This window comes from Nicotiana tomentosiformis, chromosome 6 (genome assembly GCF_000390325.3).
Source record: "Nicotiana tomentosiformis chromosome 6, ASM39032v3, whole genome shotgun sequence".
NCBI lineage: Eukaryota > Viridiplantae > Streptophyta > Magnoliopsida > Solanales > Solanaceae > Nicotiana > Nicotiana tomentosiformis.
In genome coordinates, this window is record NC_090817.1 from 131,963,931 (window position 1) to 131,978,487 (window position 14,557).

Below are 14,557 nucleotides of genomic sequence, written 5' to 3' on the forward strand. Positions count from 1 at the left end.
CAGGTGCGAAACCACTGCTTGGCAAAATGATTAAAAATCGGGGCTCATACATTTTGAGCCCATTTTTCCTCCATTTCCTGACGATTTCAGAGCTTTTGAGAGGGGGATTTCAACTAGCAATTAGAAGGTAAGTTAATTCTACACCCCTTGAGTTAAATACATAGATTATAGGTAGATTATAACTTATAAATCTTAGAAATCAAAGGTTTAGATGAAAAACCTAGATTTTTATAAAAACGAGATTTTAACCACGAAAATGGTTATGGAATTGGATATAAATTATATATTTGAGTTCTTGAGATTATGGGTTATATTTTCATCTGAAAATTTCCGGAATCCGGGCACGTGTGCCCGGGGCAAATTTTAGAAATTTTACCATTTTGGATTGGGTAATTTATTTAATAGCCTAAATTCGAATTATTAAACATGTATTAATCATTTTGTATAACATTTGGATAGTTTCGGATTTTTCGGCATCGAATTGAGAATTTAACGCGACGTGGTAATCGAAAAGTGGACTTTGAGACAAGGTAAGTCTCTTGTCTAATCTTGTGAGGGGGAAATTACCTCATATGTGATTAAATTAAATAATTATGCTAAATTGCAGGGGCTACGTACACACAAGGTGACGAGAGTCCGTCCGTAGCTACTATTTATGCTAAATTCCGGGTAGTTTAGAACTCAAATCATGAATTACTTGTGTAAATTATATTCCTTGTTTAATTAAAATTATTTGAAATATATTGTGAATTGTTAGGAACAGATAGTAAAAAATGGGAATATCATATACTTAATTTTCTATTTAAATTAATTAATTATTAAAAGGAATTGTTCATCCTCGTGAATTGATCTTATAATAAATATACTCTCCTTCCCGAGGTATATAAGAAAATGTCCTCATTTTTTGTGGAGCGGGCCGAACGCCTCGGCAGGATAGGTGCATCTATGGATCGCACCGCACGTCCCTCGGCAGTGTACACGACACTCTGGATCGGGTCGTACGACCTCGGCATAAATCGTGCCTAATAATAATTATTATTATACGATACCTTGACATTTCAATTGCAGTTTGTGAATTTAATTAATAATTTGGAAATTGTTGCATTTGAAGGAATTTAATTGTTTCTGCTGGTTAAATAAATTATTGTTAACTCTGTGAATCATGTTGATTTAGATATTCTAATTTTATTTCAATTATTATTATTGACCCATAGTGAGTGTCAAAGTCGGCCATCCCGTCTCTACCTCTTCGAGATTAGGCTTGATACTTACTGGATACACGTTATTTACGTACTCATGCTACACTTGCTGCACTTTTTGTGCAGGACCTGAGGCAGGTACTATTGTTGGACCTATCGGTGCGCACCCGCGTTATCCAAAGACTTAGTGGTGAGCTGCTTTCTGAGCCGTTCTTCAGCAACTAGTGCCTCTTCTGGGAGTTTTATTCTGTCTATTTCATTTCATACAATCTTTATAATTTTTGTATAATCTATTAGATGCTCATACACTTGTGACACTAGGTCTTGACACACACATTGGTAGAATGGTTGGATTTAAATTATGTTCTTGGTTATTTTAATTTATTAAATTCTTGCAAGTAAGAAGAGTTTAATTACTCGGTTAATTTTCAAAGAATTGAATATGGGTTTAAATTACTAGTTGGCTTGCCTAGTTGTAGTGTTGGGCGTCATCACGACCTATAGGTGAAATTGGATCGTGACAATGTATCATCATCATATCGATAAGTACTTATGTTTTTATGATGCAAGGATATTGCTAAAATATCGATAGACTCGAACCATTTGGATGGATTCATCGTGCGTAGTCTAAAACTAATCGATTTAAATTTCCGTGTCTCTGTTTTTTCCCCTCTCCAATTTAATTACAATTGAATTTAAGTTATATGAACTCCTCAGAAGCTGTCACCGGTATGAAAAAGATGCATAATTATTTTTCTAATCAGGGTAGTATAAATAAATTTATCTTATCATTATTAATTTAACTGACTATAAAAAGTTATTACTTTATCCTTCAAATAATATTATTGGATTTGTCGTTAAAAATTACCTTCTATTATGTCCAATTTAATCTAGTAGAATAAAAATTTATACATTGTTTCATTATTTGTGTAGAGAAGAACTTGAACTTCATAGAGTTTTAGTGGGATATGACTTTTGTATTTTCTTCGTCCACCTTAAAGTAAGGATTCCCTAACATAAGTCCACGATTCCATCATAACGGGCCCAGGGGACAAGACTAAGCGGCGCGCATAATGGGCCGAGGAATCCATCTATATATTACCGAACTTGAACAAAGCGCATTTTTTAAAATAATAAGTATCTTTCAATAATAAAATTTCAAGCAATTAAGTTGATTTACTTATTGGATGTGTCAGTCTTACCTATATAATAAAATTTTGACGATTTATTTCATAAATAAAGGAATAGTACAGTGTTGAAGAATAAAGGATGAGATATTTAAATAGAAGAAAATGTAAAGGTTTTAGGAGTATTTCTTTTTTCTTTTTTTACGGCAATGGTGTTCATGTCAGCTTACCGACACCTTAACTAATCTATAAGTAGAGCCGTCAATATGAACTTGGCCCGTTGGGCCAGCCCAACCCGTGATTTAGCAGGGTTGGGCTATAATTTTTAGAGCCTATTTAAAAACGAGACTTTTAAGCCCGGTCCGAGTAAGCCCAAAGCCCGTGAGGCTTGACTGAGGCTGGGTTGGGCCAGCCCGCGGGCTTAATAAAAATATTTATTTAAAATATATAAAATATAAAAAGCTGTCTCTAGCGATGGAAAGTCAAAATTGAATTTTTACTTAGAGGAACCAAAGCTTGATCTTGAGAAGTTTCAAGAGATGTTGTCATGTATTGGAAGGACCATTCTAGAAAATATCCCGATCTTTTAGTGATAGCGCGTGATGTACTTAGTATTCATATTACCACTGTAGCATCAGAATCAACATTTAGTATTGGTGGGCTTGTTTTGACAAAGCACGAAAGTTGCATCCGTCATGAAAATGTCCAAACACTCGTTACTACTCGAAATTGGCTGCACGACTTTTTCCAAACTCAAACTGGTAATGTTTTTTTTATGTGAATTTGAATATTATTAGTTTTTAAAATTTTATTATTCTTAATATTTAACTAATTAATATTACATATGAATTGTAGATGTAGATGAAAGTGAAGATGTTAAGACAATCTTGTCACAAGCGGATTCAAATGTGTTTGATGAAGATGATGTGTTGGATACCCCATAAACATCATGGACATTCTCTTGAATAGTTTGTTTTGAGTTTTGACTTTTAGTGAATGAAATATAGTCTTGTATTTTACTTTTTTAGTGTTTATTGTGATATATTGAAATATTATAAAAAGTTATCAAATTTTGCAAAAAATTTCCAATAAGATATTTTTTAACTTTTAAATATTTGTCTTTTTTTAGGTTAGAACTTAAAGAAAAAATATAAAATTATATTTTAAAAAATAATGGGCCGATGCGTGGGGGCCCGTGGCCCTCATAGGGTTGGAGTGGGCCGACCAATATAAGGCCCATCAAAATGCTGGGCTAACCCAACCCGTCAATTGCTAAAGCCCATGTCGGCTAAATTGGACTAACCCGGCCCGACCCACATTGACAACTCTATAGTCTGTAAGATAACTTACTACAACCTACAAATGTGTTTTAGGAAATGCCGGAGAAGATGGGTTATCACTATAGCCAAAGGCGGACCTATATATATATATTAGAGGGGTCACTAGATCCAGTTAACCTCGACAAAAGTCCCAAACATATATATGTGTATATATATATTGAAAATAGTTATATATTTTGCTTAAAATCTTTACGGTCAAAAATTCGATGACGGCATGGTTGAAATCCGCTCATGTAACAATTTATACTTAAGACCTTCAAATTGTTACTTTTTAGAATTTAAACTCAAATAAAATGATGTGCTCACCAATAATAAGAAGCAGAGGTAGAGTGAAGACAGATGAGTATTCGGTCATACAATGAACTTATGAAAGGTTCAACTTTCTGGTTATGGGTAGTCCCTTATCAGTACAAACGAACAAAAAACCTAATGATGAACTTTTAGACTCTTAGGAGTAGTACCACAAGAAAAGGACTTTGAGCCACTAATAATTATAGGTGGCAAATCCAGAAAGCATTTTTTGAAGATAAAAAGTTCATTTACTTTTCTCAAATGTTGTCCCAACATTTCCAGGTTGGTGGGCATATCTATACTCGTATCTCTACAGCCGAAATTTATATCATATGGTACCTTTTTTCTAAAAGAATTTTTTGAACGCCCCAAAAACTTTAACATTATTATTATTATTATTATTGCTCTTTCACTATTTCTACAATGTGTATGTGTGTGTCTAATGTCTCTCTCTCTATATATAAACTAGCATTTTGAATTATGTATAATGGGGGCGTATGTACCAAATAAGGTAGGAGTTCAACCAAATTTAGTAACTTTGTCCAAATATATATATCTTTAATTTTTTACTAAATATATTAAATATTAAAATATTCCACACATAAAGTTCAAATTCGAAATCTGCCTTTGCATATAATACAGGACAATCAGAGTATATACTGTGGCGAAGTCAAAATATTTAATAAGAATGTTTAAAACTTGACCCCTTTGTTAGTGGGTTATACAAGTTTGTTTAACGTTTATATTTTGATCAATTTATTTATAGCCGATGAAAATAGCAATATGGGATTTGTGCTGGCTTCTTCAAGTTCTTGATTATTCCTATTATTGTTGGAGGCATAACAATTTCACAATGATGATAAATTGGAAAATTGAAATTTCACTTTTTTAAGTTAATGGGTATCCATCAATCAGCAATAATACATAAATAAATGATTGATAGATATTTTTTTAATACCAAATTGGTAGTAGTGTTATTCTTTCTTGTTTTCAGAAATATTCTTAGCTGTAGGTTGCTTTATTTAAGGCCGTGTCAACAGGTATAGATTCTCTTTAAATGCTGTAACTCTAGAGCTCTCTGCTTCTTGACTTGAGGGGGAAAATGGACGGATGAATTTTTGTGCTCTGTTTTGATTCTTTCTTTCTCTTTTGCTCTGTACAAAAGATTGCCTGCTTTTTTCCTTTGCCTTTTGCCACTCTTTTTCATGGATGCCCTTTATTTCTTTATCAGTTTCTAGGTGGTATTAATTTAGGCACAATGCGCAGCTGGTTCACACATACTTAAGTTTTTTTCTATTTTCTGCATATTCACATGCCTTATTTTATTTTGGACCTACTCTTTTGGGTATAAATAGGGACTACTGGTTTGGCTTGTCTTCATTGCAGTACCATTTCTCAGTTCACTGGTGTAGCTGGTCTTTGAGGTTGTGTACTAAAGTTGCATTTCATATCTGAAGGAAGATATCATGAGTTATTTAAACCCTTCAACTGGCTCTGGTTAGTTGCAATGTACAAGCTTTTCATTTCTTTTAGATTCTTGATATCCACCTAGTTTAGCATTGAGGGTGGTTCCCCCATTCTTTGAAAATGTCCCGGGATTATAATCCCAGGACCAATTTATAACACATGAGTGATGGATAAAATAATCTCACATTTGATGGGATAAGGTGGGATAAGATGGGATAAGATGGGATATCCTGGATTAAGTCTGGGCTTGTTTGGTTGGAGGTATAAATTTAATCCTTCATCTTGTCCCACCTTATACCTCATACCAAACGACCCTATGATGGTACATAAGCGACATGTACAATGAGGATTCATATAGCCGATCCCAATTTGCTTGGGATTGAGGTGTAGTAGTAGTAATTGTTGTTGTAGTTTCAGTAAAGCCGCTTTGACATTGCAATAGCTACAAGCAATGTGGGAACATTTGAAGGGTAGCCTTGGCGTAACTGGTAAAGTTGATGACATGTGACTAGGAGTTCACGGGTTCGAGCCGTGGAAACAGTCTCTTGTAGAAATGCAGGGTAAGACTGCGTACAATAGACCCTTGTGGTCCGGCCCTTCCTCGGCTGCCTTTTTTCTCTAATATTAATCTTTGCTAAAGCTCTTTGTTTCTTCAAGCATTTGCTAGTGGAGTGATAGCTTAGTGAAACAACATTACAGGAAGTAGAACTTCTAGAATGACATTTGAATTTGGGAGGACATATGTAGTGAGGCCCAAGGGAAAACACCAGGCTACAATAGTCTGGCTGCATGGCCTTGGTGATAATGGCTCCAGGTAAATTCCAGTTTCCTTTTAATCCAGAACTCTATGGTTAACATTTATTGAATTGTTAATTTCTTGTGCTTAGATATGCCAGCTTTTGTTTCTGTAGTTTGACTTAAAAGCAGTTTAACATTGATAAGCCATCAGTAATCAGAATACACATAATCCGAGCTATTGTTGCAACCTTTGTGCTTTTTTGATTCTCCAAATTTTTAGTGTCACTTTAAGCAATTATGAATTTATAATCATAAATCACACAAACAACATTGATATTAGTATTTTGTGGGCGAGATACATTATTCTGTTAGTATGGAGAAAAAGAAGGATTTTTGCATACTGTTGTCTTTGTATCTAGTTCCCCGTATCAAATCTTTGATATCCTCTATAAGGGAGCTTGTTATTCTTTTTGTTTTTGTGTTGTCTTTTTTCTTTCTCCTTCCTGGAATGAGACTCATAAGGTGTTCATGTTTAATCGACTGTTCTTATTATGAGACTCAACATAATAATGTGTTATCTTTTCGGGGCAACTACTTCATTAACATGGCCATATGTGGTGGATATTCAACATACTCCCTCCGTTCACTTTTACTTGGCACGTTTTGACGCCCCTTAAGAAATAATAAATGAAGTGCATAATTTACCATGATACCCATATTAATTGATGCATATTTTATTTGATTTGAGAAAATGATTTGAAATGAGTAATAAATACTGTGGGTATAAATGTACTGTGGGTATAAATGGAAAAAAAATTGTCATTCTCTTGATATGCGTAAAGTGACAAGTAAAAATGAAAATCTATTTTTAGTATACATGCCAAGTAAAAGTGAACGGAGGGAGTATTAAGTAAGAAAGTTTAATCGATCGTTCTTATCCTGAAAATCAGTTGAGCAAATGGAACATATATATCAAAGCTTCTTCATTGATGCTGGCCCTTTCATGTTTCTCTTATTTTATATGTTATGTTTTTTCACCCTGAGATATTCTGAATTCATTAGCTGATTGATTTTTGCTTTCTGCAGTTGGTCCCAACTTTTGGAAAGCCTACCCCTTCCCAATGTAAGCAGTGAGCTCATAACTCCTTAATTTTGCTCTTTATGGTTACACTTACATAACTCTATCTAAATTATACATATCCTTCTTTATCCTAAATCATTGTTTCCGAAATTTTATAACCTTGCAGATCAAATGGATATGTCCAACAGCGCCAACTCGTCCTGTAGCTATACTTGGTGGATTTCCTTGCACTGCATGTAAGAATGAACCCCAAATGTATCAACATGTTAACTTTCATAACTGTCATTATAGGACCGTTGTATGTTATTCCAGGGTTTGATGTGGGAGAACTTTCTGATGACGGTCCTGATGATCTTGAAGGCTTAGATGCTTCAGTTGCACATATTGCGAACCTATTGTCAACTGAACCCGCTGATGGTATTTAAGTTCTATATTATCCTTCATTGTGAGCTTAGTTTTTCTCCTTGCGAAGCTTAATTCTTTTCTAAGGTCTGGAGTGGCAGAGTTGCTTTGCAAGAAATTCTTAGATGTTTTATTAGTATTAGAATGAAATGGGCCACATAGAGTGGAATAGATATGGGGGTTAACCTCAACTAGATTAAGATTTATGCCTAGTTGATTGGTCTTTTTTTAGTGTTATTCTGTTAGGTCTGTGTTATACATTTGATTAACAAATTTAAAATTATGTGGTACAGTTAAACTTGGAATTGGAGGCTTCAGCATGGGTGCAGCCACTGCACTCTACTCGGCAACTTGCTTTGCACAAGGAAAGTATGGAAATGGAAACCCTTACCCGGTCATCTTAAAGGCTATCATAGGTCTAAGCGGGTGGCTTCCAGGTTCAAGGTGTGATTGCATATCATATCCGAGAAATAATACAATCTGCACTAGATTTTTGGACAAGTTATGTTTATGAATTGTGCAAGATATTAGTCTTGGAAATTAGCTTCCTAGTTCTCTAAAGCTTCTGTTATTGAAAAGCTATAAAAAGGCAGGTACCGAAAAAGTTAAAAACAGATGACTTATATGGTTATTTTTTAGTATTTTTAATCGATTTTTCTTCTTAGACAACAAAGAGTTAACGACTAGAATTGTGCAGGAATGTGAGGAACAAGATTGAAGGATCACTTGAGGCTGCAAGACGTGCTGCATCTTTGCCCATTCTACTCTGTCATGGAATGTGTATGTACCTTGCAAAATTTGTTTTATAACCTTTTAGCTATTTCAGCGCATAGAGCATCTGTCCGAGTCCTCAAGGGTCCTTACCTCTGATCTGAAATACAGAGTTGTCAAAATGTACCTCAACCTTTTTATTACTCCACAACCACACATGAACAAAAATTATGAGGAAAGATGCTAAATTGCTATTATATGAGAGTATACAGTACTGCTTTGAAGAATATAACAAAATTCTGGAGCAGAAAACCGGACTAGTTGGATTAGGCTTATTTTTTCAATTTTTAGTTCATTCTTCTTATTTACCTACTCGGTACTAATGTGCTCCTTGAACTTCTCTTATGAATTATCTTGACCTTGTTCCAAGGAGGGCCTCTTGTGTTTACTGCGCACAAACTCCAGACTGTTAGTAACGTAGTGAAGTTTGCACGATCTGCAAAACCATTAAGACCCTTTTGTTTGTTGTTTATAGGCGATGAAGTAGTTCCTTACGTATATGGAGAGAGGTCTACTCATGTCTTGAGCTCAGCTGGATACAGGAATCTTGCATTCAAAAAATATGATGGGTATCCTTCATTTTCCTTTTTCTTTCTTTGCAAAACTGTAGTATTCATGATTTAAGGGAAGTAATGTTTTCTTAAATTACCATCTTTTTCTGCAGGCTTGGTCATTACACAGTGCCAAAGGAAATGGATGAAGTCTGTAATTGGTTGAGTGCAAGGCTCGGGCTTGAGGGTTGCCGATGATAAACTCAGTCAAGAGTTTCATGATCCAAGTAGTTCGTGAGTGAGGGTAAATGCATGAAGAAGCAATAATATGGGAGTACACACAGTTTTTATGTAGTTAATTATATGCGTTTGGTGAAGTCTAGGACTTAGTCTTCCAGTTTTGACTCGATTATGTGCTGCAAAATAAAGTTTTGGATGTGTTTCTCTTTTTATCACTTGTAGACATCACCTGGATTTTTTTTCCAATTCCTCTCATAATTTTGTGGTCTTTGTACCATGATGTATCAATATTTAATGGATATTATCCCTACTCTCTCTCTCTCTCTCACTCACACACACACACACACACATATGTTTAGTTAAAAGCATCATCCATTTTTCAGCTAACTAATGGTTTTCAAAATCCCAGTAGTCTCATCCACAATTCTCAAGTCATTCTCTCTGATAAACTAAAGCAATTTTATCATCCATTTCTACTGAGTTTGAAAAGTTTGGGGTAAGCTCCAACTTATGGGTCACAGGCCTGAGTTTCCCTGGTAAACATAGTGCAGAATTTTATTAGAAATTTGCTGGCTCAAATTATTACAAGGCAGCTGCTTTTTCTACTTAGAGTTGTTGGGAGGAGCTTGGGGACTCCACGAAGAGCCAATCAATGTTTTAGGATTCTTTTTGCTAACATAAGGCTACCAGAAAAATCAACTTCTGTAAGTGACTACTGTATTGTCATACTTGGCCTCTGCATATGTCAATGGTGTATCTCACATGCAAGTTATAGAGACTAGGAATACTACTCCAAGCAAAAAACATCGAACTGGAACAATTTTAACAGAGACAAAAGTGTGGAGAAATATTTTCATCATTTCCACAAAAATATGACAAATGGAATCAAGTGCATATTTTATTACAGCTCGCAAGCCAAAAGACTACAAACTTAGCGCTTGAAGTACTACAACAGTTCACACATAGGTAGAACTATTCTATTGTCTGCAATAATATATCTCATTCTGCTTTCCCCTGGTTGGCTGCGATAGTTTTTAGCTTTTCCTTGAGTTCACCACTCTGCATGAAAAAAATGTTGAGCACGTTATTTTTACTCGGCCTAACTAGATTCAAATAAACAAGTGAAATTACCTGGTGCATATTCAGGATGATATCCGATCCACCAATAAACTCCCCGTTGATGAATATTTGTGGAAATGTGGGCCAGTGGCTGCAATATATACAGAGATTATGAGTCCTTGAGCAATAAGTTGCACCTTCTGAAGTGCAACACTTGTCTTAGTGCAACTACTTTGGATTGAATACAGATCTCACAATCTATAAATCTCACAATCACTGCATAGACAATACTCTTGCAAAATTACTAGTTTAAAATTGATCTACCAGATACATCTCCTCAAGATAGAGGCCAGATATTCCTACTTTAAATTCAAGTTCAGAAACACATGCATCACTATGACCAACTAAGAGCAGTTAGAAGAAGTCAGAAATCAGAAATCAGAAGAAGAAAACTGATGATTACAACATATTATCATAAGTTCCATTATGCAAGCAGTTACCAAAGGGAAAACTAAAGGAAACGGAAAAAAATGAGAGAGCTCCTTTTTCCATATCAACAACCTTAAAATCTAGGTTCTTGAAGACGAAAAAATGCATAGGTTGGATAGGGAGCATGAAATAGAAACTTCTATGTGGAATATCAGCCCCCCAATTCAAAGGATAATTCCCTTCTTAAGCATGAACTATATTGCAGCCTTGTTAAACATGTCACAGAAAATAAAGTCCAGAAAAAAGAATCAAGAACATGTGACACCATTCATTCAAGAGGTTCTGCATATCGTGGTAATGTTAGAAAACCTTTAAGCACATTATAGATGCTACAGAGAGAAAGAAATATGTGCTTCGGAAATGTGACAGAGACAACACAAAGCTTGAAAAATAGATGTACAAGATTTTTTTTTTTTTGTGGTGTAGTCAAAATGATGTTCTATAGTATGGAGGATTGCGTTGATCTTTTGAGCTCTATAGAGATAAACTACTCGTAAAGCTATGTAGCACCCACTTGGTGCTCTTTAAAGTACGATATATAAAAAGAAACATGTTAAAGCTACTAAAATGTAGATATAAAACCTACATACATCTCAAGTAACTATAGAGCCACAGAGTCATCAGCAAGATTATGTAAATGTTGGTCCTGCCCAGCTAAATCAATGTCACACCATAAGGTAAAAACAATCAATTGTATCTGCACTTCGTCACAAGACAAAAACATGAGCTGGCTCAACCTCAAATCCTCCATCAGGGGAGGTCATCAAAAGATCATCTGACCTTATGGACAAACCATTAATCTCGTTTCCAGAGTTTACTAAGATATAATATGGTAGCTGATATCCCAGCTCAGCACAGTTTCTCAAAAGGATGTGCGTTAATGTTAACATCTAGATGTTGGTATCCATCCCTTGAAAAAAGTTGCAATTACAAATTCATTAATCAACAAATTTCACAACCGCAGACCATCTAGCGTCAAACATACCTGAAGGCTTTTACAGCATTCTTAAGCTCAGGATCTTCTAAGATATTTCTAGCACTTATAGGAACGCCTGCAAAGACCACATCAATTGGTAAGAAGATGAATACTATTTAAGGCATGGACCTCTACCAGAAACCTATGCCTTGCAAGTCAAAAAGATGCAAAAATCAACAATGTTCTTTCAAAGAGAATTCCCCCTTCAGAGACTGCTTGGACTTACTATATTCTTTCAGCACTCTGACAGCCAATGAGCTGAATCCACATCGAGGAAGCTCTGGCACACCTTTCATGTATATCATCACAGGATTTTCCTTGACATCCTATGTAGAAGGACGACAGAATAACTAAATCTAAAAACTTAAAAGAACAGCTTATAAGCCAAAAGGGTAACACCATCTCTATATTCAAAGATTGAATACGACAGAGCTTTTACTTGTCAGCAAGCAGAAAATGTACAGATAGTGACAAAATACCTGCTCAACAATGTTCTCTAGGGAAAGACCTGAACTCTCAACCTTACTAGTGGGTCTAAAATCTTCGTGAGTGTCAGGATCACTAGGCACAGTAGTTGAAAACCACACTTCACCCTGATTGATAGATCTGGATGTCTATTACACAAATGGAACAGCTGTTAAGAATATTACTTTTAAAACAGATATATAAGAAAAAGTCTGAAAAAATCCACTTTTGTCTTATCCCGTCTACGGGCTAAACCCTTTAGCATCAAAGTCGAGCATATGCCCCAAAATTTGATGAGTAAATGCCAGAATCCAGATCGCGACATATAACAGATGGGGTTCAAGCAAATGTTTTTTTTTTTGGAAAAGGGACTCTAGCAAAAGCTCATAGTTTATAATAGATGCTTTACAGATGCAACATGAACCCCAGATTGTATTTAACTAGTAAGAGATAAAATATAGTGTCTACGGAGCACAGAGCAATGGGGTCCACAAAGTTCAGACGAAAGAAAAAAAGGTAAGGAACTCTTTGTATTAAGCTCAAATTTTTATTTTGCATGTCAGATAAACCAGTAGAAAAAAGGCATTAGTTGACACATTGTTAACAGAAAGCACAAGCAGGAAGATAGTAGTATCTATTCTCACAATAGCAGACGAACGAGCAAGTGGATTGGCTGCAAAACGCTTCAACAGCATTTGAGATAATGATCTCGCCATAATATCAGAACCAAAGTTTGCTCAAACTCTTTCAGCTGCAGTAAGTGAAATAAGAAAAATCACAAATCAGTTCTTAGTGCTTCACACTCTCAGAAACCTAATGAAAAACCTGAACTATAACGCATAGCCTTATGAGACCAATGAAGCTAAACTATCCAAATTCTGTTCAGCTAGAGACTAATTTAAAATAGTACTGGCATGAATAGGCTCCACAGGATTGAGGCATTTTTGTATTTGCAAAGACTAATATAAAAATGGAATTATCAAAGACATCCCATCTCTAAGACCCAAGAACTCATATTAAAGCATAACAAGAAGTTCAATATAATATCTGATCCGAGATTTTTAATCTAGAAAAAATGTTTTATTTCAAATTTGGGTAGAGATACAATATTATATCAACACCAAATTCGTAGAGGCAATTCGTCGAACACCTGGAAGCAGAGGAAAGTGAACCAAATTCACATACCCACTTCAGCAAACAATAAAAAGGTTGGATTTTGATTTTCAGCCAATAAACCCAATTCACAGTTCAGAAAAAATCTAAGAGAGCATTCAAAATTGAAACAAAAAATTGGAAGAAAAAAAAAACCATGAAGCAATTGCTACTGAACACTGGCGCCTTTAGAAATCTGACAAGGAAGTGATAACAAAATAGGGAAGTGGGAATAACGAATAGACGGGAAAAATTACCAGTCGAAGAAGAGAAGATTACAGTGATTTGGGGTTAGGCTTCGTTTTTTTGTACTTTCTAAACCCCTCTTCAGGTTTTCATTTAACGTATTTCGGCGAGAAGGTGACGAGGGCCAAAAAAACAAGTATTACCAATTCTGCCCTTGAAGTGTTCCACTCTTTTTTGTTTTTTTTTCTTTTTCTTTTTAATATACTAGTCTCTACCTATAACCTTAGGCCCACATAACCTTTGGCCAGTCTAATAGTTAACGTAAGTTATTTTAAAAGATTGAGCAGGTTGAACCATATAAACTTAGCTTTTATGTCTTTTTATTATGGAATTTTTACATTGTTGCTCCCTTTTTAAAGAATTTTCTTATAAATAATACTCCCTCCGTTTTAATTTATGTGAACCTATTTCCTTTTTAGTTTGTGCTAAAAAGAATGATCACTTTCCATATTTGGAAACAATTTCCCTTTATGCAATGATTTATAGCCACACAAAATAAATGTGCATCATCTTACACCACAAGTTCAAAAGTTTTCTTTCTTTTCTTAAACTCTTTGCTCATTTAAATGGGTTCACATAAATTAAAACGGAGGGAGTACTAGTATTTTCTGTTTATTCCAAAAATAGCAAACTTTTTTACTATTTTAGCAGATCTATTTTGAATTTAAATTTTAAAGTTTGACCAATTCTATTAGGCCCCTAAATATAAAATGTTCTAATTAAATAAAACTAAGAAAATACTTAATCCACAATTCTACTAGTGTGTGTGCCAAAACCTAGTGTCACAAGTATACGAGCATTTAGTAGATTATACAAAAGAAATCCAAAATAGTGCCTAAACACAAAATAGACAGAAAACAAATACAAAGGGAGACACTAGGTGTTGCGGAACGGCTCAGGAGAAGCAACTCACCACTAGGCCTCGGGATAGCGTGGGTGCGCACAAGTAGGACCGCGTAAGGTTCTTATCTCAGATCCTGCACAAAAAGTGCAGCAAGTGTAACATGAGTACGTAAACAACGT

At 35.1% G+C, this 14,557-nt stretch overlaps 2 protein-coding genes across 2 annotated transcripts; one reads left to right on the top strand and one right to left on the bottom strand.

The window, feature by feature from the left end:
* Window positions 1–4,891: 4,891 nt before the first annotated feature.
* LOC104119258 (uncharacterized) lies at window positions 4,892–9,457 on the top strand. The gene is made up of 10 exons (XM_009630708.4): window positions 4,892–4,997; window positions 5,344–5,454; window positions 6,124–6,238; window positions 7,249–7,285; window positions 7,410–7,479; window positions 7,556–7,660; window positions 7,939–8,089; window positions 8,343–8,425; window positions 8,892–8,985; window positions 9,081–9,457. Exons 2-10 carry the CDS (start codon window positions 5,424–5,426, stop codon window positions 9,163–9,165), a joined length of 771 nt encoding a protein of 256 aa, XP_009629003.1. The 5' UTR covers window positions 4,892–4,997; window positions 5,344–5,423; the 3' UTR covers window positions 9,166–9,457.
* A 530-nt stretch (window positions 9,458–9,987) lies between these two features.
* On the bottom strand, window positions 9,988–13,685 carry LOC104119257 (monothiol glutaredoxin-S15, mitochondrial). The gene is made up of 7 exons (XM_009630706.4): window positions 13,546–13,685; window positions 12,781–12,887; window positions 12,151–12,285; window positions 11,898–11,997; window positions 11,681–11,747; window positions 10,279–10,357; window positions 9,988–10,206 (listed from the first exon to the last, which is right to left on the bottom strand). Exons 2-7 carry the CDS (start codon window positions 12,850–12,852, stop codon window positions 10,147–10,149), a joined length of 513 nt encoding a protein of 170 aa, XP_009629001.1. The 5' UTR covers window positions 12,853–12,887; window positions 13,546–13,685; the 3' UTR covers window positions 9,988–10,146.
* Window positions 13,686–14,557: the final 872 nt, after the last annotated feature.